Source organism: Muntiacus reevesi, chromosome 11, assembly GCF_963930625.1.
Source record: "Muntiacus reevesi chromosome 11, mMunRee1.1, whole genome shotgun sequence".
Classification (NCBI taxonomy): domain Eukaryota; kingdom Metazoa; phylum Chordata; class Mammalia; order Artiodactyla; family Cervidae; genus Muntiacus; species Muntiacus reevesi.
The window spans coordinates 29,814,046-29,831,973 of NC_089259.1; the positions used below are offsets into that span (position 1 = coordinate 29,814,046).

General features: G+C 44.1%; 1 protein-coding gene across 2 annotated transcripts in view; it reads left to right on the top strand.

The window, feature by feature from the left end:
* The window catches only part of FLT1 (fms related receptor tyrosine kinase 1), a 198,930-nt gene that overhangs the window by 78,078 nt on the left and 102,924 nt on the right, over nucleotides 1–17,928 (top strand). For both annotated transcript variants that reach the window (XM_065901623.1, XM_065901622.1), the window contains one exon: nucleotides 16,922–17,036. In XM_065901623.1, the coding sequence (XP_065757695.1) occupies nucleotides 16,922–17,036 (115 nt within the window). The remainder of the gene's footprint in view (nucleotides 1–16,921; nucleotides 17,037–17,928) is intronic.

Here is a 17,928-nt window from a genome sequence, read left to right on the forward strand (position 1 = left end):
GAGACAACCACTTAAAATGACGTTTTCTTCTTTCTGAAGAGCTTGAAATAATTTCCTAGTGGTTGCACACTGTTTCCCTTCCACTTCTTACAAATTATAAAGCCATTGGACCTCAGGATTAGCTCTGAAGGTCAGGGCCAAATGAACAACAACAACAACCAAAAAGCGAATGCAGAGTGGTTGTTAAGAAAAGTCTTACATGTGATGGTGTATACCGTGGTGCAGAATTGACTCAGTAATTATAATGTTGATAATCACTCATTAAGGAAAAAATGTAGCAGCTCCTCCACTCCTGCTATTTTCCTCTGTCAGTCCTGTCCAGCCTGTACAGACCAAGGAAGGCATTGTCGTTCTTTGCCCAGTTAGCCCTAAAACCTTGCTTGTTCCATTTGGTCTTTTGCCAGTGCAGTTTTTCAGAACGCATGCAGTATAACTGGATTCTCAACTCATGGAAGGTGACGTGGGTAGAGTATTCTTTATTGCTTTTTTAGTTAAAATGTGGGTTTGCTAAGAAAACCTAGTAGACATCCATGGAATGTCAAGGAAGTACTTCCAAAGCTTTAAAGCAAATCAGATTTGGAGTCTCAAATAATTCTGTGTTTAGGTGTTTCATAGAAAATATTGGGTTGGCCAAAACATTTGCTTGGGTTTTCCATAAGATATTATGGAAAAATCCAAACAAACTTTAAAAAAAAAATTATTTTAAAATTGGAGGATAATTACAGTACTGTGCTGGTTTCCACCGTACATCAGTATGAATCAACCATATGTATACATGTGTCTCCACTGTCCTGAATCCCGCTCCCACCTCCCTCCCCATCCTACCCATCCAGGTCCAAACAGCCTGAAAATATTCCCTGTAACACAGCATTGTTCAGCCTGAAAATATTCCCTGTAACACAGCATTATTCAGACGGCAAAGAATCTGCCTCGATCCCTGGGTCGGGAAGATCCCCTGGAGGAGGGCATGGCAACCCACTCCAGTATTCTTGCCTAGAAAATCCCATGGACAGAGGAGCCTGGTGGGCTACAGTCCATGGGGGTCGCAAAGTGTTGGACACAACTGAATGACTAACACACATAACATTGTGTAAATCAGCTCTACTTCAAGTTTTAAAAAAAGAAAGAAAATTATATTCCCTGCCACACGGTTTGACATTCCATTTCTGAAATACTCTTGCAGGGGGCGGTAGGGAGGAGTGTTTTATGGGGGAGGGGAGATGGGGTTGGCCTACAAAATACAGAGGCAGAGGCCTCTAGGAACTCTGAGAAGTTGCCTAATTGCATTTCTCTATTGTTTACATCACCAAATTGGCAGAGAAAGAAGGCCTGAATCATTAAGGATGTATTAGGTCTAGATCATTTGGGAGAAGCAGTTTTGTGCACCAGTGGGGTATGTAAAATTAACAGGGCAAAAACAAAACAATCATTAATGGTAGTTAATGAGAAATGTATTCAAGGACCCAAATTTAATTGACTACCAGCATGGCTATCTATTCTTTTTATGCTGAAACAATTTTATGTCCCATATCTGATTTTTCTAGCAACAAAATGCAAGTTTTACCAGTTTAAGTGCTGAAAAAGCCAACCTCTCCTGGGGCTAGATGTAGGTCAATGTCAGAGAGAAGCTGTAATTTAAGATGACCTTGTCTTTTGGAAATTTGATCACATACTTCACGCTTTAATATTTATCACACTCCTTCTAAGTATACAATTTGCACCCACGTCTCATGTGGGTATACCTAGGCAGACCCAAACCAGACAGGCTCCAGAGAATTTTAACTTGGCACACGCAAAACCTCAACTCAAAACAGGGACTTAAAAGATGACCACTTCACCCAAGCCCACCTGAACAGGACTTTGAGCTTTAACAACAGCAGCGTGAATCTGGCCACCCCCAAGAAGCTTTCATCACAAGCCAAAACTGGCTGCTCACCTGGGAAACGTCTTGCCTTGTGTTATATAATGATGGGATAAGGAAGTGCTCGCCCCCCTTGTGAGTCTTCCAACAACAACTCTTATTAATATTTCATGCAGAGATCTCAAAACAGAGCGAGCTCGTTTGCCAATGCCTTTTTGCCACTTTCCTACACTTTGCGAGATTTTCCTCATTCCCCACTCTTCCTAGGAATACAGGGAGTCTGATGAATAATTGCTGCTAATGAATTAACTGTCTCCTGTAATTCCTATCAAACGTTCCATTGTGTGTTTAAATTGAACCAAAAGGCTGAGTCACAGAAAGTCTTGCTGGGTGATTTTTAGAGGGATCTTTTGAGCAAAGTTCAATGTTAGCTTCCCCGGAGTAGGAAAACCAGAAGGTAGCAACCCACAATTTGGGGAGATTCCTCCAGAAGATTGGCAGAACCTCCCCAATTGTCTTTGGCCCATGTTCACAGGTTTGTTTTTTTTTTTTTAATTGAATGGGTATTTTCATAACCGAATCTAGAAACTCCTATCCTGACACAAGATCCCGAGATAATATGTAAACAAATCCCTTGTAAAACATGCACCTTTCCATGGAAAGGCACATCTTAGTTATGTATCCATGGGCTGGAGAGACTGTTTCTTGAAACATGGACCTTGGTCTGCAGTTTTCATGTATTGGGTTGGCCAATATATCTTTCCATAAGATATTATGGGAAAAGCCAAATGAACCTTTTGGCCAATCTAATAAACTTCACTGACCTTTTAGGTGAAAAAGCAGAACCCGGTGGACTGGACTAGAAAGAAGCGTGTGATCGATTTATACTGGGGTCCAGGTGGTACTTTCTAATGGACTTCAATATTCGCTTCTTCATACCTTCTCTAGAAGCCTCATGGGATGTGTTGTCAGCTTGAATGCAGCTGCTGCTTCATGATGGTAGCTGTTAGAGATTGAATCAAAGACCCTTTCGAGGGCCAAAGTTGTGCACATTCCATTCCGTACATTGCCCCTAATCTGTGCAACAATTCCACACGATGGCCACAATTTCCCCATAAGGAAACTGAAGCTCAGAATTTTCTCTCTCAGGTGTTTTCGGATCTGGGGTAGAAGAGGCTAAGTAGGTCGGCATTTCAGATGGTCACTGTTTGTTGGTGAGCCACGGGACCTCGCAAGGTAGATCGCTGTGGGTTCCTAGAGGAAGGAACAGAAGTCCTTGAGGGTACAGGTTTGGGAGAGCAGTGACCTCACTTTTGGGGTTTACTCTTGTCACCAGCGATCTCAGAGTCCACTGGTTGAGTTAAAGCTGACCTGGGGTTGGGGGAGGAAAGAAGAAAGAACTTAGCAGCCGTTGGGGGAATCTGACTCCAATCTCACAATCTCTTTGGGAACCAGGGATGATGTGAATGAAGCTGGTTCGGGCCCCAAACCTGCAGAGGGAGTAGACCCTTGGAGGGGGTAGAGACCCCACAGGGACAAGCGAGCCTACATAGGACCAACCTCAGGAGGACAGCGAATCAAACAGTGAACTGGCATGTTCCCCGAAAAGTGCTGCCGTCTCTGTGACTTTCCCACCATGCAGGCGTGTTTGGTCTCTTACAGGGAAGTCCCATTCCCTTCCATTCATGGTGTGTGATTAATTTTCTGGGTCAGGATTCAGCAAACACGCAACCCTCAGCAGGGCTCACAGAGCTCATGGAAGACTGACAAAAGAAGATGAGGGAGAAAGCATAAGGGTTTACAGCTGATGAAAGGTGACATGGAGGCTGAGGACCTCAGCCTTGACGTGCCTGGATCTAGTCACTTTGAGTGATTCTTTCACTTAGACTTTAAGACATTCTAAATATCATATGATATTGTGGACTCTTAAAAAATGGTATAAGTGAACTTATTTACAAAACAGAAATAGAGTCACAGATGTAGAAAAGAAACTTATGGTTACCAGTGGGGAAAGGACAGAGGAGGGATAAATTGGGAGATTGAGACTGACGTGTAAACACTAATGTATATAAAATAGAAAATAAGGACCTACTATATGCACAGGGAACTCTGCTCAATACTCTGATGACCTATATGGAAAAGACTAAAAAAGAGTGGATATGTGGATATGTATAACTGATTCACTTTGCTGTCCAGCAGAAACTAACACACTGTAAATCAACTATACTTCAAAAAAATTTTTAAGAACTTAAGATATTTTAGAGATTAAAGAGAGCTTGCCTTACAAATGAGAAACTGAAGCTCAAAGATAATTATTCTTCCCCTCATGGCTAGATGATGGTAAGCCCAGGACTAGACCCAAGTCTCAAATTTCTGTCTGCTTATTATTCCTGTTTATTCTTCTTTAGATTACGAAAGTATGGTAGCACATTGACAGGAGACTTGGAAAATACAGAAAGAAGTTAAATACAGTTCCACTATACATTATGATTATTTTTTAAGTAGATAAATTAAGATTTTTAATTATAGTTTTAATATCAAACTCAAAAATTATTATAATAGAAAAGTAGAAGGCTACAGTAGACCTGAAAAGCACTATGAACCAATTCAACATAATTAAGATTTATACAGTTTTCACACAATAGCAGGATACACGTTCTATTCAAGTTTCTATAGGTAAAAAACAGGACACACTGGCACATATTCAGGGACATAAAGCAAGGTGCAAAAATTTCATGGTCTAAAGGTATTGAAATCATACAGAGTCTGTTCTCTTATTAGTGGAATTGGTAGAAATCACTATCAAAAGATATTTGAAAGTAACCCACATATTTTCAAGTGCAATGTGACATTTACCAAGAGAGATTCTTTGACTGAGCCATTGAAAGCCTTGATAAAATTAAAAGACTGAGAAACCACTGAGGGTGATTGCAGAAAAGAAAGCATTTAAATGAGAAATTAATATCAAAGATACTTTTAAAACCCCATGTATTTGGAAATGAACTGTCCACTTTTAAATGATGAGTGTATCTAAGAAGCCATAACAAGGAAAATTAGAAAATATTTGTAATTCCTGTTATTCTTATTTTCACTACAACATTGTATTGCATCCTGCCCAGTAGTGGGGCTTCCCAGGTGGCACTAGTGATAAAGAACTCACCTGCCGATGAAGGAGACGTAAGCGACATGGGTTTGATCCCCTGGACAACCCACTCCAGTATTCTTGCCTGGAGAATCCCATGGACAGAGGAGCCAGGCAGGCTATGGTCCATAGGGTCTCAAAGAATTGGACATGACTAAAGCGATTTAGCATGCATGCACAGTCCAATTGTACTTAGCCCAGATACTTAGCTCAAATCTGTTTGCTTACAGTTGTTTTTGGTTGCTCTGGGGCCACCCACTGCAAAGCTACTTCCCTATCTAGCATCAGATACACACAGGTGTCCAGCGAACGCTGACAATCTGACACAGCAGTCCCTAACGTTGGGTTCATGTTCCCCACAAAACATGCTTGCACCTTTGGACAGGTCTTCTAACCATGGTGATTTACTGCAAAGAAATTTAATTTGTAAGATGCTCGGTGCAGTGCCTGGTACACAGCAGACAGGTCGTTCATGTTAGCGGTGATTATCTGACCAGACTGAGGGCTACTTAAGAGCAGGGACTAGGTCTTGCTCATCATCATAACCTCAGGGCTCAGCCCAGCTACCTGGGGACCAGCAGAAGAGCAGTTTCTCTCACTGAGTGATGGCCCAACAAGAAGGGCCAGTCATAATAGCAGACTAGACATGGACTCAGCCTCACATGGCTGTCAACCCAGCCATCCATCACTCACCTCAGACATGTTGAGAAAGGGGCACTGCTGACCCTCCAGTGACCTCACACATCCCCCTCAACCCAGCACCGTGTTACCACCATCAGGGCTCTCCACTCCCAAGGAGGAGCATTAATGACCCAGGATGGGGCTCATCATATTGGGATCCACATCTGACAAGTAAACAGTATTAGAGAGTTTCTCTGCAAACAGTGATGCTGACATGTGCAGAAGCACCTTCTAGGCTAACAGAAAATAACTAACCAGCAGCTAATAACTACTAGCACCATTTGATTCAAATAAAAATTAATTTGTTCACACATAATTCATTAAGAAGTAGAATCATGCCCTCTGAAAGAAGTATAAGATTTAGTTCCTTCTGTTATTAAGAATATGGTAATTGAAAAGTCAAATGCATGGAAAAGTATCAGAAAACAAATGAACACAAGCGAGTAAATGTCCAGAGCCCACGCGCCATGGTAGGCTGGACAGGATGTGGGGCAGTGAGGGTTTGAAGAACTGAGGCAGAATTCACCAGTGCAGTCAGGTCTAGAATATTGCAACTCCTCTAGTCAGTTCGGTTGCTCAGTCGTGTCCGACTCTTTGAGACCCCATGGACTGCAGCACGCCAAGCTTTCCTGTCCATCACCAACTCCTGTAGCTTACTCAAACACGTGTCCATCCAACCATCTCATTCTCTCTTGCCCCCTTCTCTTCCTAACTTCAATCTTTCCCAGCATCAGGGTCTTTGCTAATGAGTCAGTTCTTCGCATCAGGTGGCCAAAGTATTGGAGTTTCAGCTTCAGCATCAGTCCTTCCAATGAATATTCAGGACTGATTTCCTTTAGGATGGACTGGGTTGATCTTGCAGTCCAAGGGACTCTCAAGAGTCATCTCCATCACCACAGTTCAAAAGCATCAATTCTTCAGCACTCAGCTTTCTTTATAGTCCAACTCTCACATCCATACATGACTACTGGAAAAACCATAGCTTTGACTAGACAGACCTTTGTCAGCAAAGTAATGTCTCTGCTTTTTAATATGCTCTCTAGTTTGGTCATAGCTTTTCTTCCAAGGAGCAAGCGAAAATCACTGCATCCAAAATCACTGCAGATGGTGACTGCAGCTATGAAATTAAAAGACACAAGACACATACTCCTTGGAAGAAAAGCTATGACCAACCTAGACAACTCCTCTAACTTCCTGAATAATCTGAAGATTTTACCATTTTCCACCCCATCTTAACATTGCCAACAAAGGAAGCAACCTGATGTTACCATGTCTTACTAGTTTTCTTACAGGGATTAAAAACCAGAAAGGAAATAATTCAGAGAAGGTCCTTTTGCATCAGCAGACATGAGGGTGATACTGAGTTAAGAACACATCCGTGCCCAAAGAATTCGAGGTGGTTCGTGAAAAGTACAATTCATTATTTAGCAAATCTGGATGAAGATGGGGTAGGGCAGAGATATGGCCCACATGCTTTACTTGCTAGTTGTCAAAGAGAGACATGAAATAGATATTTGCAAGAAGAAGGGGCCCATGAGATAAAGGCAAAATAAGAGAAATACAATTTTTCAGGGACCTGAGGTCCAAGAAAAGTGATTTCTCCTCTCCTCCTCTGTGGGCTGTAGGCAACGAATTCCTCAACCACATTTCCACTCCAGACAGTGAGTGTCACAGGGCTGGTTATTACCACATCTTCCATGGTGACTGGTGGCATGACACCAAGGCCAAATTTATTAAGAGTAATTCCTTGGGCTGACATGACCCAGTGATTTCAGAAGTATTTGAGGAATTAGAAAGACCAGCCAAGGCCTCTGATCCATTTCCTATGACGTGATTCTCCCCATCTCGTCATCCTGCCTCCCATGACCAGAAAGTTGCAACACCATGATCCAGACTCAGGTCTGACTTGACCTAGAATTTCTGCTTAATGTGATTACCCGCCATCCAGCCCTGAAGGCCACCTGGACATCTCCATGTTGACTGCGGTATAGTAATCAGCTCTCCTCATGCAAACAATACACAGCCATAGCTTGACATATGCTTCTCTGAGCAACTGGAGTCAATACCTTAATACTCCTTGAATCTTCTGGAAATAAAGGAGGTTATTTGTAGTCACTCCTGCTGTTGCCGCTGCTGCTGCTAAGTCGCTTCAGTCATGTCTGACTTTTTGCGGCACCATGGACTATAACTTGCCAGGCTCCTCTGTCCATGGGATTCTCCAGGCACGAATACTGGAGTGGAGTGCCATTTTCTTCTCCAAGGGATCTTCCCAACCCAGGGATCGAACCTCCGTCTCTTATGTCTTCTGCATTAGCGGGCAAGTTCTTTACCACCCCGAACATTTCCCTAAAGACTTTTTAAATAAAATTTATCTAATCACCCTTCCTCCGCTGACCAGCCTTTCACTAGAAAGAAAAGTGAATGAAGAAAACGATGGCTTCTCTAAGGCTCCTATCGGGATGTAGCCAAGGAGGTGACCCCCTCCCAGCCCCACAGTCACCCTGGTGTAGGGCTGTCAGTCAGGATGCCCGGCCTCTATTCCCTAAAAGAGAGAGAGAGTCAGAGTCGGGGGTGTGGGGGGGCGGCCCCGGGGGCCCTCAGTGGAGGCGAGCGGGGGCAAGAGGAGGAAGGAAGGCAGCGGCTGGGAGGACAGGCCTTGCTCCGAGTGTGAATGGACCGCGGGGCCTCAAGAGTAGGAAGTGCCGTGGGCCAAGACGCTCACGGAAAAGCTCTTATCTCAGCAGAGCTGGCCAGCCCCCTGGACGCCCCTCGCCATCGTCCAGGGCGCTGACCCCAGCCTCCACTCCCCGAAAAGCCTTCTCCGCTCCCCTCCCCATGCCGTTCAGACAAGTAGTTTTCACTATGGGCTCCAAGGCTGCATGAGGTCCTCAGGCTGTGTCAGAAAGGCCCCCCGATGCCCGCCCCTGTCCCAGAATCCCCCCAGCCCGACCCTGTGACCAGCGCGGAGGCCCAGGCCCTTTTCCTGGAGCAGAAGGAGCAGGAACCGTTCTGTCTAAACACTCCTGCCCGCTCTCCGCCGCCCGCCTTCTGCCGGCATCCTCTCCTCTGTATTGTTTTATTTGTTTTAAGAGAATGTGAGAGAAGGGGAAAAGATAGTGTTTGCAGATTCTGTTAATCTGACGGCTCAGACACACGCGCGCCACTGTTTGACACGACGCCGCCATAGCGCGGGGAAGTTTACACGAGGCGCTTCTGCAGGAGGGCGGGCGGCGATGGGGAGCCGCCCCTGGTCCTGTCCTTTGGCGGGGATCCAGGTGGTCCTTTTTTTTCCCTTTCTTCCCCTTTCCCCTTCTTAAAAAGACATTTTACAGCCTCGATTTGCTCTTTACTACTGCCTTCCTCCTTTGTTTCCTTGCTTGAAATAGTTCGCTGTTCTTCACAAACAGATTCTAATCACAGTGAGCACAGGCGGTCAGACCCCAAACAAAGACTCAGACTTTGCACAAGAAGCCCTCAGCTTCCATCATCCGGAAGAGAATAAAGGGGAGGGAGATTAGCTTGCATCTTGGGACTTTGCAGAACTTTTAGAGCCCTTTTCACCGCAAAATTAAAGGTGATTTCATTGTGCATTAATATATACCATCTTCCTAGGCATGGCTCAGGCTCAAATAGGCAGCCACTGGATATTGGGGTGCTCAGCTAACCACCGTGTGTCCTCCATCCCACCCCAGAGGTCCCTTCTAAACCAGTTGCCTGCTATAAGTGTACTGGCATTCCTAATAAAAAACCAGCTTCATCCCAGAATGTGTTTAGGACTCATGCATACAACAGTTTTAAGTTACCAAGGGGAAAAAAAGGATTGCCATTAAAGTGGGTTTTTTCTTTTGCTGCAAGATTTTTTCTAATGATGAACTTCATCAGCCAGCAGAAGGCCAAGATTTCCTATAATTTTAGCATCTTAATGATGAAACCTAACCAACTAAAAACTGTAGTTACAAACTATTCCTCTGCTCCTTCCCCATCCTCCCACCAAAGCACTCGGGGCTACATCTCCCTTCTGAAAGCTGAGATATCGCTTCTCCGGGTGTCTGACTTTGTACCAGTTGGCCTCAGAGGACCCCCAGAGTTTCCTAACATGACTCTGAAGCATGGTGGTAAAATTTGGCTGGGGGTGGGGGGTGGATTCCCTTGGGAGCAGAATTCATCTCCTGGGATGGACCAAGTTCTGGTGTGGTGGAAAGAGTTAGGAATATCTGGGTTCTAACTCCAGATTTGTCTGCCACTTTATCTATGAATCTGAGCAAGACTTTGGATTTTCCTGATTCTCAGTTCTCTTATTTATTGGTAAAGGGAATCGTGAAGTGGAGATCGTAACACCCACTTCACTGGTGACCACTAGAGTTAGTTCAGCTTAAATGTGTGCAGGGGCTGCCTCAGGCCTGGTGCAATAAGAGCAGCCCACTAGAAACTGGTTCCCTTCAGCCCAACCAAGAGCCCAACTTAGCAGAACAGAGATTTTTGAAAGAAAGGTCAGCTTAATGTCATTTGTCACAGAGTGAAAGGGGATCCTAAAAAGACAACAACAAAAACCAACTTAAGAAAGATTCAGGCTATAGAGTAGACCTTCTAGTATTGGGGTGGTGATTAAGTTTGCTAGAAATCATTTACAAAATGAGACTGTTGAGGTAACTATAGGAGTCTTAGGTACCGCTACAGGCACATAATGGCACTAAAATGAGCAGTTTCTCAAAAGGCTGAATGAAGGGTTGAACCATGCATTTTCTTCCACGAGAGCCGCTCTAGAGAAAGCACAGACACTAGCCCTCAGTGGGCTAAAGCTCATCTCTGCCTTCTGATTCCACCAGATGCAACAACCCATCCTTTAGAGAAAGAGCCAGCTCTGCACTTGGGGTGGGGGTGGGGGAGGGGAAAGAAAGGCAGGAGGACCGCGGAAAGTCTGACAATCAGGACTGCTCAAAGCCAGCACTTTACTGAAAGCACGGGTCCACATAAGCAGGTGCACGCGCTGCACTGTTTCCTCTGATGGATCTGCAAAGGTGAACAGACCGAGGTCAGAAATCATGGGATGCCTGATGGAATGTAGACTGTCATTGCAGACCACATGCACGGTGGGCACGCAGTACATTTGAGTTGTGTATCATAAGAGCTGTGTGTCAAATCTTGAGAAAAGCAATTGACTGGGTGATTAATGCCAAAAGGGCTTAAAAAAAAAAAAGGACATCCAGTCCCCAACACAGTAATGGTGTTATGTGTAGTGATTATTTGAGAAGTCTTTCCTCCTGGGATACAAGGAAACACCAAAGTCTAACAGTTTCTTTTTAGATGATGGTAGAACATGGACATGCTACATGTGGCACACAGGTTAAATGCGCTGATTCTGGAGTAAGACAGAACCAATTACAAAGTCCGCCTCTGCCACTTACTAGCTCTGTGTGCATGCATGCTAAGTTGCTTCAGTCGTGTCCGACTCTTTATGACCCTATGGACTCTACCCACCAGGCTCCTCTGTCCATGGGATTCTCTAGGCAAGAATACTGGAGTGGGTTGCCATGCCCTTCTCCAGGGAATCTTCCCAGCCCAGGGATAGAACCTGAATCTTATGTCTCCTGCATTGGCAGGCTGGTTCTTTACCACTAGTGCCACCTGGGAAGTCCTACTAGCTCTTTAGTAGGTAATTTAGTGGGTAATTTACTTAACCTCCTTAATCCTCAATTTCCTCATCCATTCAATGGGGGATAAGAGTTCCTACTTTTCAGGATGTTGTGGAGATCAATGCAATAGTGTATATGAATCACTTAGCACAGTAGAAATTACTTAGCGTGTAGAAAATATAATCCTTATTAGAGTACACTGTGACACTGCATATAGCATCTGTGGTAATTATAACAGCCTATAGTATGCCTGTAGGGACCAGCAGTCAAAATTGCCAGTATTGCAGGTTGGATCCCAGCATTTGCTTTGCCTTTCTCTGTGAGAAAGGTGGCTTCTGTCTTTGGTCACAAAGGAACCAAATGCTTCTGAGTGTGCAGGGAGAATCTGTCGGCACCACAGGAACAAGCCCAGAGCATGTAGGTCAGTAAGGTCATCTGCGTCTGTGTAGGTGGTGTTTCCCTACTCTGCGCCGAGCAAAGCCGCCTGGTCACTTGGACCAGACCAGAGAGCCCTACGGATCTCTCCTCCTTGGGAGGCAAAGAGACGGACGTGCCCCATGGAAGGTCCCTGCTCCATGTGTTGGATCCATAATTGGCTGCTTTCTTTTAATTTATTTACATCAATCTCTAGTCCAAAACTAATTTGTTTCAACTCCAGGGCAATCGACATGGAGTACACTCTTACCCCGGAAATTTTTTTTTTCCTGTGGATGGTTATAAATACCTCCACGCTATTGTACTTGGCATGCTGTATGCAAATAGAGGTCGGAGTCCTGAAGCTCATTAGGAAAAGGGACAGGGGGCTTGGGGCTCAGGGAGGACAGCGTGGAGCTGGAGCTGATAACGGTGGCCTTGTCCAGAATGTGCCTGGGAGCTTTCTTATCTCCCTTTGGCAGGAGGTGCGGAGGGCTTCCTGTGCGAAATCAGGAGCGAACGCCGCTTTCCTCTTGTTGTTCGGCTTCCTCCCCCCTCAAGACGGTTCCCAGCACAGCGATTATCTTTGCATCTTCAAACATGGCACAATCTACTTCCTTAAGAGCTTGATGTATTCTTAAGACTCAGGCAGACCTCCCCCTCCCCCGACCTGTCGATTCAAGTGCTGTGTTACACAGTCAGCCTCAGAAAGACATTCTATTTTTAAGGTTCCAGTGACAAAGAGGAAAAAAAATCACAGCCCCCAGTATGGAAAAATAGCCCACAGAATCTGCCCTTTTTTCATCTGGAGGACCTTGCAGCAAGTCTAGCCTGTCATTTCCATGCCAGGGCTTGTGCCGACGGGCGCTGTCCTAGAGGGGTGGAGGGACGGTGGGTGGGTGGGGAGGAGCCTGGCAGCCCCAGTGAGCCCCTGCGGCCGACTGTGCTTCCCTCGGGGAAATGCCTCCTCTTGCTTTACTCTAATGCATTTCTTTGCATTTCCCAACAATGGAGAGTATGAAATTAAGACCTCTAAGGCCTCCTTTATCTTTTTTACTTCTTTGAGGAGAAAAGAATGAAATTATAGGCTTCTCTCTCAGATGCAAGAGAGCTTCAGCTCTTCAGTGTCACAATGTCAAGTACATACACACATGTCCAATACAGGCGAACATCTAACAATCCCCCACATCCATGTTACACACACACCCATATTATATAAACCCATATATGTTCCCTGTGTGTGTGAAAGATCTGAGAGCAAACAGTAGTTCAAGGTAAACATGTTATAAAAAATAGGGCAAAATGATATATGGCTTTGAAACTTTATCATTAACATATTTCAAGTAAAGGAGAAAGTACATAATTTCCTTTGGTCCAGTTTCCTCCATTAGTCAATAAGTTAAAATGTTCACTTATTTTACCTGATAATAAGGAACAGTTAGTCAAAAATCACAGAAATGATACCAGTGAATGTATTTACAAAACAGCTACAGAGTCACAGACTTAGAGAACAAACTTAAGATTGCTGGGTGAAGGATGAGGGAAGGGACAATTAGGGAGTTTGGGATGGGCATGTACGCAGCTATATTTAAAATGGAAAGCAGCAGCGACCTACTGTATAGCACGTGGAACTCTGCTCGATGTTGTGTGGGAGGCTGGATGGGAGAGGAGTGTAGGGGAGAATGGGTATGACCGAGTCCCTTCCCTGCCCACCTGAAGCTGTCACAACTTTGTTAATCAGCTATACTCCAAAATAAAACATTATTTAACATCGCAGAAGTTCCTTAAGGAATCGTCAGTCCTTGTGAATTCTTTTTTATTTTAAACCTTATACTCTATAAAAACAGCCATTTGAAAAACATTTGGAGAAATCTGATCTTTGGGCCTGGTACAAACAACACCATGGAATTATGGCTAATTCTATTAGATAGGATCATAGCGTTGTTGTTGTATTGGGAAAGGTGCATAATTTTTTAGACGGGCACTAAAATGTATGGGGCTCACATGACATGCTGTCTGGGATTCACTTTACAATATCTCTCAAAAGGAAAAATAAAAAGAAATAAGGGGATAAATGAAACAACTGTGGCAAACTTGAATAATTATTAAGTGTGGGTGATGGGTGTATGGAGGGTTATATTGACACTATGGCTCTACTCATCTATATGTTTGGGGATAATAAACACTGAAAACCAACAAAAACTCTTACTACAAGCCACGCATCAGTGCCTCATGCCGTATGTTTGCAGAGGCTTGTGGGGTGCCAGTTGCATGCCTGGCCCTGGTGTGACTCTGGAGACAGGGCAGTCACATGGGGGTGGTCCATGTCACTTGTAGCTGCCCAAAGCACTGAAAGTGATGATTGTTTCTGGGGGTGGAGGGGGCGGGGAGGGGACATTAAGGGGCAGCACGCCCCCCAGGAGGGGAGACCACCCCGGATGACACACCAGTTTCACATACTAGTCCTTTCTCAGCTACAGCATCAGAGAGGAATAATTACAGAACTGTTTCATCACAATCCCATCTCTCTCACCCTTTCTCTCACTAATTTCATCCTCTTTCTTCTCACATAAGTAGCCAAGGGCAGCAATGACTTAAAACCAACCACTCATTGTTTCTGGAAATAGGGCTTTACACTCCCACCTGGTTTGAGAATCTCCTGAATCTGCCCAATCCATGTACAGATGAGAGCCCAGCCAGCTGTCTGTTCACCACAGATTTGAAGCCAGAAGGAAGGAATATGACATGTTTCCCTGGAAAGTTCACAGTGCAAGTAATCATAACAATAACCACTTCCTTGCCTCCCTCATTAGGCTGGGAGATAGGAGGAAAGACTGCATTGAGGAGAGGGATGCAGAAATGAACAGCGTCAATTCATAAGGCCACCAGGAAGCCGCCACGGTGGGACGGGGGCTGCAGGCACTCACACCAGCTCCTACCCACACTCGGCTCCTAAGCTCCCCAGGGTGGCAGAGAATCACACGCCTCAGGAGCCTACGGATTATTTATTTATTTATTTATTTTGAGGCACAGAAAATAGCTCTTTGTATATTTGCATCATGTCCCCAGTACATCCATATTTAAATCTCAAAAGGCTACTTTAAAGGAGATGGTGTTCATTTTGTCACAAGTGGTAGAAAGCAGATCACTTGCAGTGTCCACTTAGCACCTGCGCTCATCAGACAGGGCAGTCCTGGGCCCCGGGCAGGACATGCAGATAGAAGTCACCGCACAAAGTAAGGGGGTCCAGCCTCAGGGGGTCAGTCTCATCGTGAGCGCCCACAGGGATCAGACACAGCTGCTTGGAGGAGACCAGGTTGTGGGTGGTGAGGGGGCGTCCAGGCCTTGGTAAGTGGTGAGTGAAGATGAAGGAGTCAGGTGTGTACACCCCGAGACAGGAGGATTAGTTCTCAGGTTTTCTAGGTGGCTTTCATTGACAAAACCTCCCCAAGTAAATTAAGTCATTTAACGTTTGTGTAATCCCATGAGATTAATGGAGCAGATATCATTGTATTCTTATTTTTCTAAGGAGAAAATGGCCTTAGAGCTAGGGGAAGTCAGGGCAGGTGGAGGACTCAGGTGCTCTTTGAAGAAGCTGAACCAAACCACAGTTTGCCCGGGAGGAGGGCGTCTGCAGGAGTAAGGTCAGAAAGGCAGGTAGGGAGTGGACTTTGGGTGGTCTTGGTTGTCAGTTATGGGAACCTGGGCTTTCTGCAGTACAGCTGTTGAAGCTTTTGAAGCAATGACGATCCCACTAAAACCCAAAGTGCTCAGGGGTCTGGTCTGGCAGTGACTCCGTAGGTGTTGGCTTGGGAATAGGCAGGTTGAAACGCTACTGCACTGCCTGGGTCAGAGTGGACATAAGGGTCTTTTTTGGTTATTTGGATTTTTTTATTCATGGAAAACATACAATACATGAGACATGCTAAATGATCCAAATGACAATGAAAACACAATGGTCCAAAACCAATGGGATGGAGCAAAAGCAGTTCTAAGAGGGGAGTTTATAGCAATACAATCTTACCTCAGGAAAACAAGAAAAATCACAAATAAACAACCTAACCTTACTCTTAAAGCAACTAGAGAAAGAAAAACAAGCAAAACCTTAAATTAGTAGAAGCGACATCACAGAGATAATGAAATAGAGACGAAGAAACATAATAAATAATTAGTAGATATTTACACTGATGATTTGGGTAGTAAACTGATAGAAGCCTACTGATAATAAGGTGTTTGAAAGAACATGCTGACTTTCAGGTGAAGGTTGGAATCTCATCAAACTAACTGGTGCTCTATTAGCTGGGCTTCACAGGTGGCACTAGTAGTAAAGAATCCACCTGCCAATGCAGAAGACTCAAGATGTGGGTTCGATCCCTGGGTCGGGAAGATCCCCTGGAGAAGGAAATGCAACTCACTCCAATATTCTTTCCTAGAGAATCCCATGGACAAGGAGCCTGGTGGGCTACAGTCCATGGGGTCGCAAAGAGTTGGACCCGACTGAGAGATTGAGCACACACTCCACCAGCTCGTTTAAGTATTAAGAGAGATTTCATGCACTTTTAGAAGCGAAAAAGATCTTAAAAATCTTTAACACATGTATTTTATAATTAAACACTTGAGGCCTGAGAGGTTAAAGAACTTGTCATGATACTCTTGAACTTGAAAAGAAATAGGCTGAAATTAATAACTGCTCCATGATATGTGTTTCCATATACATTTAATTGGCCCTGGAAAAAATTAGCTGTGTAACAGAATATCCTCATTAAATGCCAGCCTTTTATAGATGTGAAATGCTGTTATTTCCTTAAGGTTTCCATTCATTGACATAACTTTTTTCTCCTGTGTTTGCATGTTTCCTCCACTAGGAACTAATTAAAATCTAGATATTAGATTGTTGAACTTATGCATTTGAATTTAGTATTTAACATTTAGAACCAGAAGTATGCAAGAAAACACATTGATGGTCTTTTTTTTTTTCTTCTTTTTTTTTTTGGAGATCAGGCAAAATCTGTCTGCTATTTTAAGTTTTGAGGATGGATACTGGTGGGGATGGGCGGTGGAATCTAAGGAAAATAAGAAAATGTGTGCTTTTATTATCTGAGGACTTAATGGTTTTCACATCACCAGCCATCATGCTGGTGGACCATGCTGCAAAGCAATACAGTGATGACTTCCTTTTTTTAAAAACAGGTATGACTTCTGCTCCACTAATGAAGAAGCCTTTATCCTGGATCCTGACAGCACTGTAGGAAACAGAATTGAGAGCATCACTCAGCGCGTGGCAATGATAGAAGGAAAGAATAAGGTACTGTTTATCAGAATAAGCATGGGGATATTTATTCTAAAAGCACACCCTCATCTCCTAGCTATGGGTTTATTAGAGTCAGAAGGAATACAAATGCTCACACAAAAATTCTGAGAGAAGAAAGGCCGTATGTCTTCATGGAGAGATGCACTGAGGTGACTCAAACTGCTGTTTCCCCACAACTGACCACCAGTCCCAAAGGAACAAGTCCTTGTCCTGGTGCCTCTTGAACATGAGACTGGCCCCCATCCATGGTTCTGGACCCTGGCTGCATAATAGCCTATTATTACACTATATAGTATATATAGTAGTATATTATACTGCTCCACCAATTACTATTCCATGTGACTCTTCAGCATGGAGCCCAGGATGCACAAAAGTTCCCTGAGAGATGCTAGCTTAACTGAGATGGAGAGTCTCTGACATAATTGAAGTGGGGTGTCAGTAAGCAAAAGCTAGTACCAAACTTTAGGCTAAGATGTAGTGTTTCCCTTTCACAAAACATCTTGTTTTTCCCCTCCGTTTCTGCACTGGCAAAGCCTCAGTTGGGATAGACAAACCCACAGTGAATCAGATCCCCTGACCTAAGAAATGCAAGTCAAAACCACTGTGAGATATCTATCACCTCACACCTGTCAGAAAGGCTGTTGTCAAAAGACTAGAAATATATGACACTGTAAAGCAATTATACGCCAATAAAATAAATAAAATCACACATAGAATAAAAAGACAAGAAATAAAAAATGTTGGTGAGGCTGTTCAGAACCCCTTATGCACTGCTGGTAGGAATATAATTGGTACAGCCGCTATGGAAAGCAGTACTGGGGTTCCTTAAAAAATTAAAAATATAACTACCCTACGATCTATCAATTCCAGTTCTGGGTAGTTGTCT